This window comes from Gossypium hirsutum, chromosome D03, assembly GCF_007990345.1.
Source record: "Gossypium hirsutum isolate 1008001.06 chromosome D03, Gossypium_hirsutum_v2.1, whole genome shotgun sequence".
NCBI lineage: Eukaryota > Viridiplantae > Streptophyta > Magnoliopsida > Malvales > Malvaceae > Gossypium > Gossypium hirsutum.
Window position 1 is genome coordinate 24641969 of NC_053439.1, and position 17847 is coordinate 24659815.

General features: G+C 34.3%; 1 protein-coding gene across 1 annotated transcript; it reads right to left on the minus strand.

Moving 5' to 3' along the window:
* Window positions 1–7870: 7870 nt before the first annotated feature.
* On the minus strand, window positions 7871–11037 carry LOC107949444 (guanylate kinase 2). Its single transcript, XM_016884097.2, has 11 exons — window positions 10752–11037; window positions 10248–10282; window positions 9969–10076; window positions 9767–9843; window positions 9553–9682; window positions 9057–9419; window positions 8765–8886; window positions 8549–8684; window positions 8415–8460; window positions 8236–8341; window positions 7871–8133 (listed from the first exon to the last, which is right to left on the minus strand). Exons 2-11 carry the CDS (start codon window positions 10248–10250, stop codon window positions 8016–8018), a joined length of 1209 nt encoding a protein of 402 aa, XP_016739586.2. The 5' UTR covers window positions 10251–10282; window positions 10752–11037; the 3' UTR covers window positions 7871–8015.
* Between the last annotated feature and the right edge of the window lie 6810 nt (window positions 11038–17847).

Genomic DNA, 17847 nt, shown 5'->3' on the forward strand with positions numbered 1-17847 from the left:
ATGCTCATCATCAATCAATCGAGGTTCTAGAGTCTTTCCACTTCGCAATGTCACTGCCTTGATATGTTCTTTACCCAAATTTCTTGGATTCTCAGTATCACTCGGTAAGGTTCCTTGCAGTCTATTACGAAGCTTCATAGCTAACTGAACCATTTGGTTTTCCAAATTTTTCAGTGTTGCTGTTTGGCTTTAGATCAAAGCGTCATTCTTTGCCATGTACGCTTTCAACAAGTTCTCTAAACTGTTTGATGCCTCAGCTTGAGGTGGTTTTGGAGCTTGCTGATTAAACCCTTGAGATTGGTTGGGTCTTAGCTGCAGTAAGTTGTTGTTTGGTCCATTTCATTGGTTGCTCCAAGAAAAGTTAGGATGATTACGCCATGAAGGATTGTAGAAGTTGGATTGGGGTCCTTGTCCACTCCTATTTTTATATTGGTTCCCCACATAGTATACTGACTTGGGATTTGATGGATAATTCTCAAAAGAATGACCTTCCCCACAGTACACACAAGAAACTACTTCAAATGGACTTGGTGGCTGAGGTGTAAAATTATTAGTACTATTAGCGGTTAACTATTTTAACATAGGGAAAATAGATGATACCTGAGCCGATAATAAAGTGAGAGAGTCAACTTCATGAACTTCAACTACTTATCTTCTTGAAGCTGTTCGATTTGTTGGCCATTGATAGTTATTACTCGTAATCCTCTCGATGATCTCATAAGCCTCATTATAAGACTTAGACAAAATTGCACCATTCGCGGAAGGATCTACCATCAATCTTGTATGTGCATGGAGACCATTATAGGAATATGTGAAAGTGTCTAGTACGTGGACATACGTGAAAAAAAAAGGTTTTCTTTCAGCGTATTTGCAAATATGTATCTACCATTAACAGTCCACCAGATCTAACGAACAAGCCAACATTGGTTATGAGAAAGTGAGAAGGTTCTCTAGACTCAATTTCTAAGTGTTTCTTGGCAAAGAGGTCACTATAAAAGGCAAGTCCACCAAGGACTATCTTATGTGGAATGTTCGCCAAGGACTAACTGATATGTAAGGTCACCTAGGGACTAACAGATGAAGCAGATGCCCATTAGGACTATCTAGTGTTGGAAAGTCTGATAAGGACTATCTTATAAATGGAAGTCTACCTTATATGATCTAATGAGGAGATAGTTTCTGGGGACTATCTGTTGCTGCCATTAGGACTATCCAATTAAGGGACTATCTATTCGGACTATATTGAAGAGGAAAAGTCTAGTGGGAATATCTTACAAGTACAATTCCGCAAGAAAATAGAGTACTTAAATTATCCATCAAATCTTATATTCGAAGGCCACATACGAGGATAGAAGTAAATGAGTTTTCCTCTAAAAATGGTAAACGTACAAGCTAAGTTATAAGGAAGTGGATGTTTGGATAATACAGTAAGGTGATTTTGGAGTCGACACGGAATGATGGAATTAGGGTAAGAATCTGCCTTTTTGGCCAAAACGACAAGTCCACCAAATTTAGTCAAAAAATTTGGCATCTATTTGCGTAACTATCTTTAATGAGATGAACCAGTAAGGTTGAATTAGATGCTAAAGCGAGGCTTCATGAAATTTCGTCTCCAAAAAGGGTTATCAGAAAGTGTATGATTGTTTCTAAATCCGCCACTGATATATCCGTCAGTAGTTTGTTCAAGAATAATGTATAGGCGTCATCTACACCAGTCAAATCGCGGAATCTTGTATGTTACCCAGGGAGTTTAATTGTGTGCAATAATTCTTTATTATCCGAGACTTCAAGAGTCATTTATGAACACTATTGTACAGATTCTCATTAAGTTCATTCAAATTTATGAGTGTTTTGCCTTAATTGCAGAATCAAGGAATGACTCAGGGACTGTGTGGCGGGACCAAGCCAGGCATCACCAAGCCCATGTGAATGCAATAACATGCACAAAGAGGAGGTACCCTTAAAGTCTATGCCTCAGAGTTTGAATAAGTGTAATTATATTGAATTTAGGTTCCAAGACATAGTAAATATATATACATGCCCAGTAAAGCAAAATGGTTGTAAGAACTTTAATTTAAGAACCTTAGTACTTGTATAATAGGAAGTTTATGTGAAGTTAAAATTTTTAAACATGTTGATATCTAAGATATTAGTTTAAAGATATATGGTAAGTATGAATTAAATGTGGCGTTGTTTAAGTTTGTAAATAAATATGAATTAAATATGGTGTTGCTTAAGTTTGTAAATAAATCAAGTCAGGAATGTTGTAAGTAATACGGTTTAATTGTGACATTTGATACCCAGACCCGATGATCGGGTAGGGTATTACAGAAACTAACAATTAAGATTTGCAATTTAGTCTTTTTCTTAATCTAAGTTTAATTCCTAACAATTTCACACATAAATCATTCAATTCTAAACAATGACAACTTTCAAAACCTTTAATAGTTCTACAAATTGGTATATGGGCTAACTAAATCAAACTCTCGTGATCCAATTTCCATAAAAATTAAAAAAAAAATAGTTAGGGATTTACTTGAAATCAAGGGTCGAATGTTTTAAGCTCCAAAAATGGAGTTTTTTTTTCTTCAAGCATGGACGAAAGGTGGAAGAAAATGATGAATTCATCTTTCTTCCCACAAACACTAACTTATATAGGTAGATTAATATTTAATTAGCTTAACTACGTATGTTTTAAGGTTAAATTATACTTAATTTAATATTTATTTATTCTTTAATGGAAAACACCATCAAAATCCACTAACATCTAATTAAAATTGGTTTATTAGCTATTTTAGTCCTTTGAATAATTGTTATGTAAGTACCTAAGTCTTTTATTAATTAAAAATCTATAGTGATTGAACTTTTACAATTTAGCCTCTAAGCCTTAATAAATCACAATTTTGACTAAATTACTTAACCGAATTTCAATTAATCTATAAAATAACTCCATAAATATTCCTATTTAATAGTTACAGACACGGTTTACAAAAAATAGGATTCCAAAACTGCGTTTTTTGACAGCATTGGAAACCGACTCGTTATAAATAGTAGACCTATCCATGGGCCGGGCGGCCTAGTCCGGCCCGACGGCCCGCCCGAAATATGAGAGGGTTCGGGTAAAAATATAGGCCCGAAATATGGGCTTGGGCAAAAAAATAAGGCCCGTTTAAAAAACGGGCCGGGCCTCGGGCACCACTTTTTTTGGCCTGGGCCCAGCCCCGGCCCCAATATAATAAATATATATATTTTATTTTTATTTTTTAATTTTAATTTTAAAATAATTTTATTTTTATTTTTTTATTTTTATTTTTAAAATAATTTTTAATGTTTATTTTAAAAATAGGCCGCGCCGGGCCGGGCTCGGGCTTATGATATTTTTCTCGGGCCGGGCCTGGGCAAAATTTTAGGCCCATATTTAGGGCCGGGCCGATCCCGGGCCTAGAAGGCAGGCCGAAAATTTTTCCGGGCTCGGCCCGGCCCATGGACAGGTCTAATAAATAGTCCCCATCTCTTATCAAATTTTCATGATAGTTACTTTCATTGTTTTTTTTTAGTTTCAATACAATATTTATAGGTTTCAAGCCAATAATTTGGTGGGAAGTACAAGTAAATATGGCATTGATTTTATTATTATTTTTTATCTTGAAATTTTGATAAAATCTAGAGGGACCATTGTGATATTTTTCCAATTTTGGTCTAAAACATAGAAACAACACCTTCATTGGAGTCCAACTAAAAATATAATAATATCACAAATGGTCCCTCATAGTTTTATCAAACTTTTATGATAACAGATTTTAGTTACTTTCAAAAAAAAATTCTAGTTTCACTACAATATTAATAGATTTCAAGTCAAGACTTTGGTGGGAACCACAAGTAAATTTTGATAGAATTATGAGGGACCATTTGTGATATTATTCCATTTTTTAGTTGAGCTCCAAAACTTATTCCTATGCTTTGGACCAAAAATGAAAAAATATCACAAATGGTCCCTCATAAATTACCAAAATTTTAAGATAAATTCTTAAAAAAAGAAATGAAAAAAATTAATACCGTATTTACTTGTAGTTTCCACCAAATTATTGGTTTGAAACCTATTAATATTGTACTGAAATAGAAAAAAAAACAATTGAAAGTAACTCATGAAAATTTGATAAGAGATGGGGACTATTAATGATATTTGACCATGTTTTAATTGAGCTCAAAAAGAATTATACAGAAGTCAGCACTTGGAGGTGCCAACTTTGAAACTCGAATCTTCAAGAAAAAAAAAAGCCTATGTATTTAAATGAAATTGGAAGTAAATATTTTTATTATTTTCGTAATTAAAAGTCAAGTTGACTTAATATCATATAACTGATGTTTAGACCATACAGAATCTTAACCGTTAAGCTGATGGAAACTCAACCGACTAATGGACACCTCAAACTCACCGGCCCCCATTCCTGCAATAGTTTAGTGAAGATTTTTGAAAATTTGATAAGAGATGGGGACTATTAATGATATTTGACCATGTTTTAATTGAGCTCAAAAAGAATTATACAGAAGTCAGCACTTGGAGGTGCCAACTTTGAAACTCGAATCTTCAAGAAAAAAAAAAGCCTATGTATTTAAATGAAATTGGAAGTAAATATTTTTATTATTTTCGTAATTAAAAGTCAAGTTGACTTAATATCATATAACTGATGTTTAGACCATACAGAATCTTAACCGTTAAGCTGATGGAAACTCAACCGACTAATGGACACCTCAAACTCACCGGCCCCCATTCCTGCAATAGTTTAGTGAAGATTTTTAATTGAAGTTGCCGACCCGATAGACCAAGTTTCCCGCTAAAAGGGTCGCATAGTTTACAACACTACACAGCTAACTATAACATAAAAAGTTTTTATATATACAAGATACAAAACTGTGAACCTATTAAAACTTTTATAAATGTATAATAATTATAACATGCTTAATTTACACTATTTTTATTGCAACCATAAAAAAAGACATAGATCTAACTACCTTTAATTAGGAGGCTTATGGATAGTTTTAAGATTTGTATAAAAAATAATAGATTAAATCACTTTTTGAGCTTAAACTATTTTTTATCTATATTAATCCTTAAACTTAATAATTGTTATCACATTGAGACTTAATTTTTTTTTCTAAATTAGTCCCTATTTTTAGAAAAAAAAATCTCAAAGGTTAAGCTTTAATGTGAGAACAATTATCAAGTTTAGGCACCAATATGAGAACAACTGCCAACTTTGGAGACTAACTTGGATAAAAAAGTTCATGCTCCAATGTGAAAACAATTATCAAATTCAAGAATTAATTTGAAAAAAAAAATTTAACCCCGAATATAAAGTAGTTGGCAAACTCATACTCTAAACAATAATTTAATTAAAAATAAAAATATGTGAAAAATAATTTACATTTTGGATCATTAAACTTAACATCAATTTTCATTTAAATGACAAATTTTTAGCTTTATCAAACTATTGTATGAATAAACATTCAATATTAATATGTTAGATTACTTATATATAGAGTTGTTCATGGGTTAGGTTATTTACCCAAGTTCGAATGTCCGCTCGAAATTTGAGAGTTTGGGAAAAAATATTAAGCCCGAAAATTATAAGTTGAGCTCAGGCTTGACCATTCAAGGCCCGAGCCCAACCCACTTTTTTAAGTTTGTAATGTTTTATATTATGTTATTTTTATATATTATATAATTTATAACACATAAAAAATAAAAATTATAGCAGTTTATAATATTATAGAAATGTTAAGATCAATAAATATAGTTTTAATAAATAAAAATATTAAATTAAAAATAATATACATATATATATAAAATAATATGGACAAGTTTAAAATAGACTTGGATCAACTATTTACAAATATAGGCGGATTTAGACAATTTTAAACACATTTTAAATTGGATCGAATTTGGAAAAACCTAATGTATATTAATATCATGCTCAAATTTGATTTGATCTAATCATAAACACCTCACTTATATTAATTCAGTCAAATAATTGTAACCTAAAAACTAACTTACCAAACAAAACCATTTGTTTTCTTTTGAGAAATAAGCTTCATTGCTAAATTTACTTGAAATGCCAATTACACATGCTAAGTAATAGAATTGACATAAATAATTTAATTTAGTAATAATCAAAGTTGGGTGAAATAATTTAAGTACTTTACAATTTTTGACCCAAATGGTTAACTGCAATACCCTAAAACATAGATTACCCATACATAAATGATCAAATACGATTACCCATTTCTTCAAACTCATTATATTATCTGTATTATTATTTAAACACCTAATTGAATTAGTGTCACGAGTCAATCGAACACCAACTTAATTAAAAACATATAGAAATATCCTTCCATAATTAATTTTAGTTATATTATTTGATAGTACTTTAATATTTTTATTTTTTATATTATACATGTCTATTTATAGTCCATATTCGGGATTTGTGACTACCCCTATCAACAATATTATCTTCAAAATTCCAACTTATGTTTTCTCCTTGAAAGTGAAATGTACCTTACCATTGCACTCAACTACTTGTTAGTTTATATTTTTATTTTAGCAACTACCAATAACAAAAATATATACATATGATAATATTTGATCTCATATTAATTAAATTTTAAAAAAACCATATTATTGTTATTTTTAAACAAATATTGACACACACATATATAATAGAATATATAGTATTATTTTATTTTGTAATGGAAAAGTTGAACAAATGGGGTAAGATTTTTGGGTTGACCCGCAATTAAGCGACGAAAAGTGTTTTGTGTGACTAATGTAAATGAAGGGATGAAGGGTCACATGCGACGCGAGGCTTGTGTTTCACCGTAAGACCCATTAAAACCTAAATCTCCAAACACGCTTTCCAACACATGTGGATCTTCCTTGCATAGCTGTCTTGCCTGCCCAACACAATATCACCACGCCATGCTTTTTATTTCAGGGGCCAGCCCTACTATACTGACCCCACAGCTGATGCCATTGACAGACCACACTTGTCTTACATAATCTACTTTTATTTTTAATATTTTGAAATTCAGATTAAAATGTAAATATTATAAATTTATTTTGTTAAATTAAATTTAATTATAACGTCATTTAATTAAATAATTACTGGATATGTGTTTTTTATTTTAAAATGTCATATTAATAAATTTTAAAATATAAAAATTAAATTTTAAATGTATAAAAATGACATTTTAACATGTGTTTTTCCCCTGGAAACAAAAGATTACAAACCTTATTGGCTATTCCTATTTTCTAGAGCTCGAGCTGTTCAGTCCGTGCCGCACTATTCGTTTTTTACTTTTTCTTATTTAAATATCATTTAGAAAATTATTTGAAAAATATGGTGAGTTTTTATCTTTAGGATCTTCTTTTTAGAGGAAAACTAGTATATTTTTCAATATAATCTCAAAACTACCATATTTTTCTAAAAAAAAGTTAAAATATTTATGTCGTTCAAAATTATTAAGTAATTTGTTTTTATATTTTATAATTAAATTTCAATAAATAAATAATAACCGAAGCTGATAATATTATGACTTATTCAAGTCTTATGCTTGGATTAATATATCAGATTTTTATAATCATCATTATTAATTTATTTCAGTTCAATTAATTACATAAATTTATTCATTTTTGGATTCAACCCTATTTCACTTGGAATCTAAAACTAACAGTTTGGTTATGGTATGCGGAACCTTGTTAGGTCAACCGTCACCCCCTGCTTTCCTTTTTTAACAAAAGAGAACATAGTTGAGTACCCTTAACAAATGATGAATTCTCTAAATGCTCATGCGGGAACAGTAATACTACGTGTTGGTTCTTAAGCAAGCAAAGAATTGATTGAAAAACGAAAATCCAATCTTACAACACAAAATACAGCTTTATCATACCTCACCTTTTTAAAATTAAATAGAAAAGCTTAAAACCATGTTAGTACCCATTGCGTGGGTTGTAATCGTTACCTCAGTTCACGGATCCCGTTTAAGCCATCTGAAAATAAATCAATGGCGTGGATATTTAGTCCTCTTGTCCGCCCAGGCGCCCCACCTTTAAGTGACGACACATCCAGTATGATCCTGCATAAAACCACCACTTCTTAGTCAAACACAACCCAGCAAAATCATTACCTGGTATTTAGAAAACGAATGAATGAAAGGAAAAAGAACCATAAAACTTACAAGTTCTTCGCCTCGTTTCCCACTTCTTTCGTCTCACAATTAATGACCATCTTATTGTTGATTTTTGACACTGAATGGTTCGAAGGCGGATCAATCACTTTCGATGCTGGATGACATTTTAAATTAATTCCTTCCCATTTACACTAAAAAGGAAATAGAGGAAATGGTAACCTTCTTACATGGTTTCTGTTTAATTGGTGCACTTCCACCTAGCCCCAGGAGCTCCTATAACAAATTAAATTCATAAAGCAATGGATTCTCTCAAAAGAACTTAATATGCATATGATATTGTCCAAGGGAAAAGAGAAATCACCATAAGATTCTCATAACACTCCTCAAGATTATGATTATATAATATATAATCAAAGATGCCCGAGGATTCCCCTTGCTCAATTTCTGCCTCAGCATTCCGGAGGCGCTTTAGGATTTGGTCCTCTGTCTCAGTCCCCCTATTTTCAACATTCTAATTATTAAAATACTATGGGAAAATAGTGTAATTATAAATATCAAACAGACAATTCAGATTCACCTTGCACGGAGCCGTTCTTCAAGCTCCCTCATCGATGGCGGACAGATAAAGATAAAAACGGCATCAAGATAACTTGCCCTCACAGATCGTGCTCCTTGAACATCAATGTCAAGAATGCACCTCTATAAAATAAAAAATAAAAGCACCTCAAAATGCAGATGGATAATTTTGATGTAAAGAATGCTAGACCTACAACAAAGTTCCATCAATAAACATATATAACTTCAAATCCAAAATCAATACTAGGCACCATCCAGTATCAATAGAATTGTAAAAAGCAAGACTGTTTTACCTTTCCAGAGTCTGCTACTGCCTCGACTGCTTCAATACTGGTTCCATATAAATTCCCATGAACAGAAGCAAACTCGAGGAATTTCCCATGTTTTATATCATTCTCCATTACATTTCGCTCGGTAAAATGGTAATGAACTCCATTCTTCTCCATGCCCCTTGGTGCACGAGTTGTATGGCTGACAGAAAACCCAAACATAGACGGGAATTCCTTCATAAGCATGTTTATTAATGTCCCCTTACCAACACCAGATGGACCACTAATAACAACCGGCTTTTCCGCCTCGCCAGTCACACCTTTACTCCAGGCAACAACTTCAGTCCCAAAATCTTTCTTTTGTTCCTTAACATACTCGGTGTCCACCTACCGATATAGAAAAAATCAAACAATTATTACCATCAAAATGTTCAGATAGTTTTTATGCAACCACAAGCACTGAACTTTATAATGTACAGAAAATATCATCAAAGGATCTTAAGTTTTCAAAAATACCAACCTCAAGAAACCAAATGCAATCATCCGGGGTGGAACCCCGAATGCTAATCATTATACGATCTTCATTTAAAAGAATGGCAGAATGGCCCTTACATGTCTTCGGTTTTGTTCCCAGGACTGTAGGAATCACCCTGAAAATGTTACCATAAACAATTAATTAGTAACTCTAAAACTGAAACCAAAGAGGAAGAAATTTGTGTTAGCTACAAACTGACCATTTCCCAGTAGATTTGTCATAAATCTGAATTCCAACAGATGATGTGGAATCACTGTTTGCCCCACCAATTACAAACTGCCAGTAGAAAATCCACACAAATCTTCAATCAGATAAAGGTGATTGAACACCTCACGTAATAGACAACAAAGAGAAGCACTTTATGATAAAAGAACACCAAATTAGGCATTAAAGTATCATACTGTTTTGTCACCAACGTCGGTGAAGGTCTCAAAGCCTTTGGATTTTAAGCCAAATCCGTTTGAAAATCCATTTTGTAGATTATCAACAAAGAATGCTGGGGCTTCTCCCTGATGACCAATAACCAAAATAAATCAAATCACAATTAAGCCACTTTTTCCACCTTTGCTAAACCATAAAACTCAATAGCCTGCTAGTACCCCTTTCTTTTCCTGAGTAAATAAAAATGAAAACCAATTTTCACCCGAAAATATCTATATATAAAAAGATGATAGGCTCACCATGGAGAACCAATGCCTCCAAAATAAGATTCCCCCTGATCAATACACATGGAGAGATAAGAGATCAAATAAAAGGAACTCGTATTTTTTTGGATCTATCAAACAATAAAAGAAGGAATCATGGATGGCATTGAATCAATACAATTTACATGTCAAACAAGAAACCAAAATCGAAGGTAAAAGGGAACCATTTTTTAGAGGTATAACAACTAATTAGATTTCTGAAACCAAAACCCAGATTCCAATCTAGCATTACAATGCAAAACATAAAAGTATAAACAGACAGGAAAAAACAACCAGAAATCAGAGATACAAGCTAAAATAATAATGTTTCAGTTGGTTTTTACGTCGAATTTCAAACAACCCAGGTCTCAAAAACGAAAGATAGAGAGAATAAACTTTAAAAAAAAAAAAGCCAGATGCAATAACATGGTTAAAAAATAAATATAGGCGAAAAAAGGCTCGAAAAGAACGAAACAGATTGGTTAAACACCAAATTCATACCTTTGATAAGAGAAGAAAACAAAACAAGTTTATATTGGCTAGGCGGAGGATATTTCCCAAAAGGGATAGTATTATTAAAAAAAGAGAATAGGAAGAAAAATGGATATTTTTCAGCTTTGCGATATTCGTTTGGCCAAGTATTGGGAGTTAAATCAGATCAAAACATGGGATTCGGAAAGGAGAAGAATTGCAAGGAAAGCTGAAATCCAATCACTCTTTTTATATTGGTGAAGAGAAAGAAAGAGAGGTAGGCCTTTTCTTTTTCGGTTGCATTCAATTAACGAAAACAAGAAGACCCCGTTGGCCCGGCTCTCATTTTCATACGAGGCTGTTGGGAAGCTTCACTTTTTTTTTCCAAAAATAAAAAAACAATTTGTTTAATACTAGGAGTAGTAAGTTTTCTTTCTTTCTTTTTTTGAAATTATTATTTAATTTGTGCTGTTCTTTTAATGGCTCTTTTCTAGGGGAAATTTATTTATTTATTTAAAAAAAAAAGGAAAAGAACAAAAAAAAAATTAGAAGATTTTGGCTTAGAGCGGTCATAGGTTAAGATAACTATCTTACCAAATAAAGGGGTTATGGAATTCAATTTTGGTCTAAAAAGTGATAAAATTTTAATTTAATTTATTAAAAATTATAAAAATATAAGTTAATACAATAATGAAATTACATTTAGCTCTAAAAAAATACATAGTTATATTTTAGCTCCTCCAAAACTAATTTCTAGTTTCGCCTCTAGGTTATGGCAACTTCAATTCTCTCGAGTGAAGAGGAAGACGAACTACAGCGTAGTAGCGAAAAGGTCAAGCATGACCAAAATCCAAGTCCTCAAATAATTACTCGACCACTTCTATCCTACAATGATTCATTAATGGTGTAATGATATTAAAATCACTATGTTATAAAAGTGACACTAATTTGAGATCCTGCATAATGAATTTCTTTGTATAGTGAAATGAGGTATATAATCAATAAAAGAGAAGGTTGATGAGTGTCAAAAGAAGTTAAATCAAGAAGTATGACGTGATATATTAATTTAAAGAAAGGACTAAATCACAAAGAGTGAAAAATGTTGGGGCTAAAGTATAAATATTCAAAATTTATAGGGTTAAAATATAAATATAAAAAAGATAGACCAAAAGTGAAAATACCGTAAAGGTGGAAAGGAGACAAATGAAAATATAAAATTTTACTTAGGGCAAAATAGTCATTTTGTAAGAAAGATCATTTTGGAAAAATTACTAAAATTCCCTTGAAAGTGTAGATGAAATTTTAGCCATTGGATTTACTTAATTAATTATGAAGTAGGAAATATGGGCCCTTAGATCAAAATGATGATGTTGGTGATATTTTATATTATTTAATTATAATGTTAATAATATTTTATTAATATTTTATAATTTAAAGTGAATATAGAAGGAAGAAAGATGGAGAAAGCTTTTCATACTTTCCATTTGCTTCCAACGTGTATGAGAAATGGAGAAGGGAGAAACTATTTTTTTCTACAATTTAGTCCTTTTCTATAAAGTCTACTATTTTCACCCAAAATTAATTAGAATTTTCATAGCCACCAAAAAGAAAAAGTGAATTAGAGATCCTAGAGAGTTTGATTATCATATTGGAAGCAAGAAATTGGAGTTGGAAGTGGAGAAAGCTGAGAAGAAAGTGAAAAGATTAAAAAGACAAGTGAGAAAGAAAAGAAAGTGATAGAAATATTATAAACAAAGGAAAATAAGTGACAAAAGTGTGAAAGAATGAGAAGAGAAAGTGAAATCTAGCAAAAGAAAGGTAAGTACTCATATGAACTTTATTTATTTTCCAAAAGATTAATTTGAAGTATGTATAAATTAAGTGTAATGAATAAGAATTTAATTGAAAACAATGTTAGTTTTAAAGTATTAATGAAAAATAATATTTAGAAATTATAAGAATTAAAGAGAGAAAACTCAAATATTATGAGACATGAAAAGTGATAGTGGAAAATAAACTTGAAGTGTACATAAAGAAATAGAAAGAGGGGTTAAATTGAATAATACTCAAATGTGTAGCGTAATTGGAAAACAAGTGATCTTGAGTGAATATTTAATGTGTGATAAGCAAATTAAATAATAAGTAATTAAACTAGTGAAGCGACAAAGTAGTAAGTGACATTAAAGTATGAATAAGTGAATATTACAAATGGAAGTGAGTATGAGTAAATTTCATGACGCGAGGCTTAAGGCTAAAATTTAAGCCCATGGGCGTGTTAGGCTTACACTACCTCAAGGCCTAATAACGAGACAAAGACCAAACAAATCAAAGCAAGATTGAATAGTATCATATAATACTTTATTAAAAAGGCCTTAGACGGACATATGAGGGAAAATAAAAATCAAGAAACCAAATCTTGGTCCAATTATGCGGTTTTGGGAGATTTCAAGAATTAAGAAAATCAACATTTCAAATCTTGGAATTCTTGATCCAAGAAACCGAATCTTGAAGCCGATGCACAATGGATTACATGTACGAGCTTATGTCACGGACTTAGAATTTTTCCTCACAATCCGTGCAGCCTTAGGCAGTTTCTCACTCCCAAAAATGCCTAAGTTAGCCTAACTCTTACAAAATGAGGATTCAACAGAACTCCTCCTCAAAACCAACACAAATGAAAGAAACTCAAAGCCAAACAAAGATGAACGAAGAACGAAATAAGAACAAGCCACAGAAAGTTAAGAACACAAAAGAGAGAGAAGTTTGCGTGAATACTCTCAAGAATTCTTATTATTCTCAAAACTCAAGTGATTTACAATGAGGGGAGAGACCTTTATTTATAGTAGAGCCTCCCCAAATCCAACGGTACAGATCAAGTACATCAACGGCTAAGATTAAAAGGTATCTACAAATCAAATCTCTAATATTACAAAATCATATCTTCTAAGATTACATATCATATCTAAGATTGCATATCCTCGAAGATCATGTTTCCATATGTGTCAAGCTTGTAGATGGGCCTTCAATATCTTTAAGCAACGGGTTAGTTCAATCAGGCCAAATGACCTCCTTCTCACTTGATGGATCACACGAATGTGTCATGGTTGCGGGCTCCCATGCGCAACCCATGACATTTTCCCCCACCGATTCTAGCGACGCCTTCATCGCGTCCTTTGCATGGTACCGATCTATCTTGTCTTGGAATTGCCATAAGGCTTCGGCGGGTTCCCAACTTGTCTCACTATCGGGAAATCCCTTTCATCGGACTAGGTATTCATACTGCGGTCGATAGTACCTCCGTCTAATCACACGATTAGCCTCGATGTTTTCAACCTCTCTATCATAGGTAACTTTTACCCCCATTGGTGCTCGTTTGGACTTGTTCCGTTTTGGGTCTTCTCCATCTTCATGGAATGGCTTAAGCATACTCACATAAAATATTGGATGGAGTTTGAGTTTTTCAGGCAACTCAAGCATGTAAGCCACCTTGCCTACCTTCTTCACAACTCGAAATGTCCCCTCATATCATCGCACTAACCCTTTATGCAAACCATTATGTTGCAAAATCAGGTGTAGTTTAGTAAGGACTAAGTCACCAACCTGATATTACACATCCCTTCGATTTTGATCCGCCCACTTTTTATTGCGCTTACTTGCCTTGTGTAGACAAGCTCTAGCTAAATCGTTTGCTATTACCAATTTCTCGCAAATCGATAAGCTACTGGATTCGGTCCCGCATAACGAGTTGCAATAGCATTGGGTGTAAGTGGCTGTTGTCTCGTCAATATCTTGAACAAACTCTACTTTATCGCCTCACTTCTTTGTAAATTGTATGAAAATTGAGCCACATCCAACAACCTTGGCCAATCCTTTCGCGTGGCACTCACATAGTGTCGAAGATACATCTCCAACAACGCATTTACTCATTCGGCATCGGTTTATGGATGCATGCTGGTTGAAAAGTTCAAGTCTGAGCCCATTAACTTGAACAACTCTGTCCAAAACCGGCCTGTAAATCACCCATCTCGATCACTGATGATAGACTGTGGTACTCCCCAATATTTCACCACATGTCTAAGAAAAAAACGAGCTGTCTCCTTAGCGGGACACTCTTTGGTTGCAAGGATAAAAGTTGTATACTTCAAAAACCTGTCCACCACAACAAAAAAGCTTGCAAATCCATCAGATTTAGGCAAACCCACAATAAAGTCCATGGATAAACTCTCTCATAGGCGTTTCGAAATAGGTAAAGGTTGTAGCAAACTAGTAAGAGCCTTCAACTCGACCTTATCTTATTGGCACACCAAACAAGTTTTCACATAGGTCTCCACATCATCACCCATGTGAGGCCGATAAAATTGATCCTCCAAGAGAGCTAAAGTATAGTGTATACCTGGATGGCCAGCTCATCTTGAGTCATGACATTTCTTCATGACTTCCTTTCATAAATTCCCATGTTGAGGCACATATAGACGTTGCCCCTGAGTGTGTAGCAATTCTCCTTCGAGCCAAAATCTCCTCGTTTTTCCATATCTAGCAAGCTCAATCAAATTCTTGGCTGTGGGATCGTGGGACAATCCTTATTGAATGCGCTCCAATAAGGAACTATTGGGCCGTCTTATCATTACAAATTCCATTTTTTGGCTAAGCGCATCAGCCACAGTGTTGCCACTCCCCGGCTTGTATTTCATGCTAAAATCAAACTTTGCTAGGAAAACCTGCCAACAAGCTTGCTTGGGGGACAACTTTTCCTGGGCTAGGAAATAACTATTTGCAACATTATCAGTGAATACCAAGAACCTAGAACCCAGCAAATAGTGTCTCCATGTGCGCAAACAAGACACCACAACAGTCATCTCTTTTTCTTGGACCATGTACCTTCGTTCCGTCTCATTAAGCTTTCGACTCTTGAAAGCAATTGGATGCCCATCTTGCATCAATACTCTTCTAATCGCATAGTCTGAAACATCCGTGCGTACCTTATACACCTTTGAGAAGTCTGGTAAAGCAAGTACAGGCTCACTCATCATTGCTTGCTTTACTTGGTCGAAGGCTTTCCCGCACCAAGGGTCCCAATCCCATACTTTACCCTTTTTCAACAAGTCTGTCAAGGGTGTAGTGATCTTGGAGTAGCCTTTAATGAAATGTTGGTAGTAATTTGCTAATCCAAGGAAAGACCACAACTTCGTCACCTTGGTTGGTGGCTCCTAATCGACAATTTTTTGAACTTTTCTTGCATCCATTCGGATCGTGCCACCTCTCACAATATGGCCTAGAAATGACACCTCTCGTTGGGCAAATGAACATTTCTCCTCTTTGACATATAGCTTATTTTCCCATAGGACTTGGAACACCTCTCTAAAATGTCCACATGCTCCTCAAGTGTCTTACTATACACCACAATGTCGTCAAGATAAACAACCACAAAACAATCTAAGAAGGGTTGTAATACCTTATTCATTAGGGTGCAAAATGTGGTCGGAGCATTTGTTAACCAAAACGACATCACAAGGAATTCAAAAGACTCATACCAAGTCACACAAGCTGTGTTGGGCTAATCCCCTTCGGCTATTCTCACTTGGTGGTACCCCGATCGCAAATCTAACTTAGTAAACCATCTCGCGTTACCAAGTTGATCGAACAAATCTGCAATAAGAGGAACGAGATACCTGTTCTTTACAATGATTTTGTTTAAGGCCTTATAGTCAATGTATAATCTCAAGGACCCATCATTCTTCTTTTGGAACAACATTGGCGCTCCAAATGAGGCTTTGGGTGATCTAATGAACCCAGTATCTAAAAGCTCCATCAACTACTTCTATAATTCCTCCAACTCGGGCAGAGACTTCCGATATGGTGCCCTTGCTGGCGGTTCAATATTGGGCAACAACTCAATCTCGTGATCCATTTCCCTCTTAGGTGGCAACGTTTTGGGGAACTCCATGGGCATTACATCTTGAAATGACTTCAATAACTGTTTCACTTCCTTAGGAATTTCCCCCTCGGATTTCTCATCCACATTGTCTATTAAGGTGGCTAAATAAGAGACTTCATTCCTCCGTACTCCTTTGGCAAATTGGATTGCTGACAATGTTTTTCCCTCCATGCTTCCCTTTATTTTCATTAGCACCATATATTGATGGTTTGAATTGGAGATCGTCACGTAATTCTCCGAAGGATGAATACCCACATTAACTCGGTCAAGTAAGCTTAATCCAACCATAAAATCATAATCATCTAGTGGGATTACCTTAATGGTTGCTTTGCCGGTCCACTTGCCAAGCCTGAGTTCCACTCCTTTAGCCACACCCACTATGGGAATGCTTTCCAAGTTCACCATTTTTATTCGACTTGAATCTTCCTCCATTTTGAGGCCGAGTTCCTTTGCCATCTCTTTGGACATAAATAAATCAGACGCACCAGTATCAACAAGGGCATTCAATCTTTTGGTGTCCACAAACATTAGTCCATTACTCGCCTTGTCTTCAACACGACCCAATATCGTACTAAGACTTTTGGTGTCGTATTTGGCCTCTTCGCACACTTTCATGGCATCAAAAGCAGCTTTCTTCGGACAATCCGTCTTCCTATATGGGCCTTGACAAAGATAGCATCTCATTGGCCCTTTCTTATCCCATGGTATACCTTGACTAGCCCTTAGGCCTTTGCCATTGCCTTTGGGTCTTGACTTGGGCTTAGAAGACTCACTATTATCAAACTTTCTTCCCCTAACATCGTAGAAATTTTCTGCCTCAGCCATGGATACGGTCAAATCAGTGATACCTAGGCGACGCAACTCTTACTTAGCCCACATTTTTAGCCTATCCTTGAACTAATAAAATGCTTCATTTTCATTCAAGTTTGAGATCTAAGGCATCAACTTACTGAATTCCCGAACATAATCTCAAACGGTGCCTTGTTGCGTAAGCCGACGCAACTTAGTACGAGCCTCCTTCTCAGTATGCTGCGGATAAAACTGCTTCTTCAACTCTCTTTGGAACTCCTTCCAAGTCCCAATAGCCGTTCCTCCACGTTTCTCATCCGTAGACCTACGCCGCCACCATAATAGAGCAACATCAGTAAAGGAGATTGAAGCAGTGTTTACCTTAGTGGCATCATCCTCAAT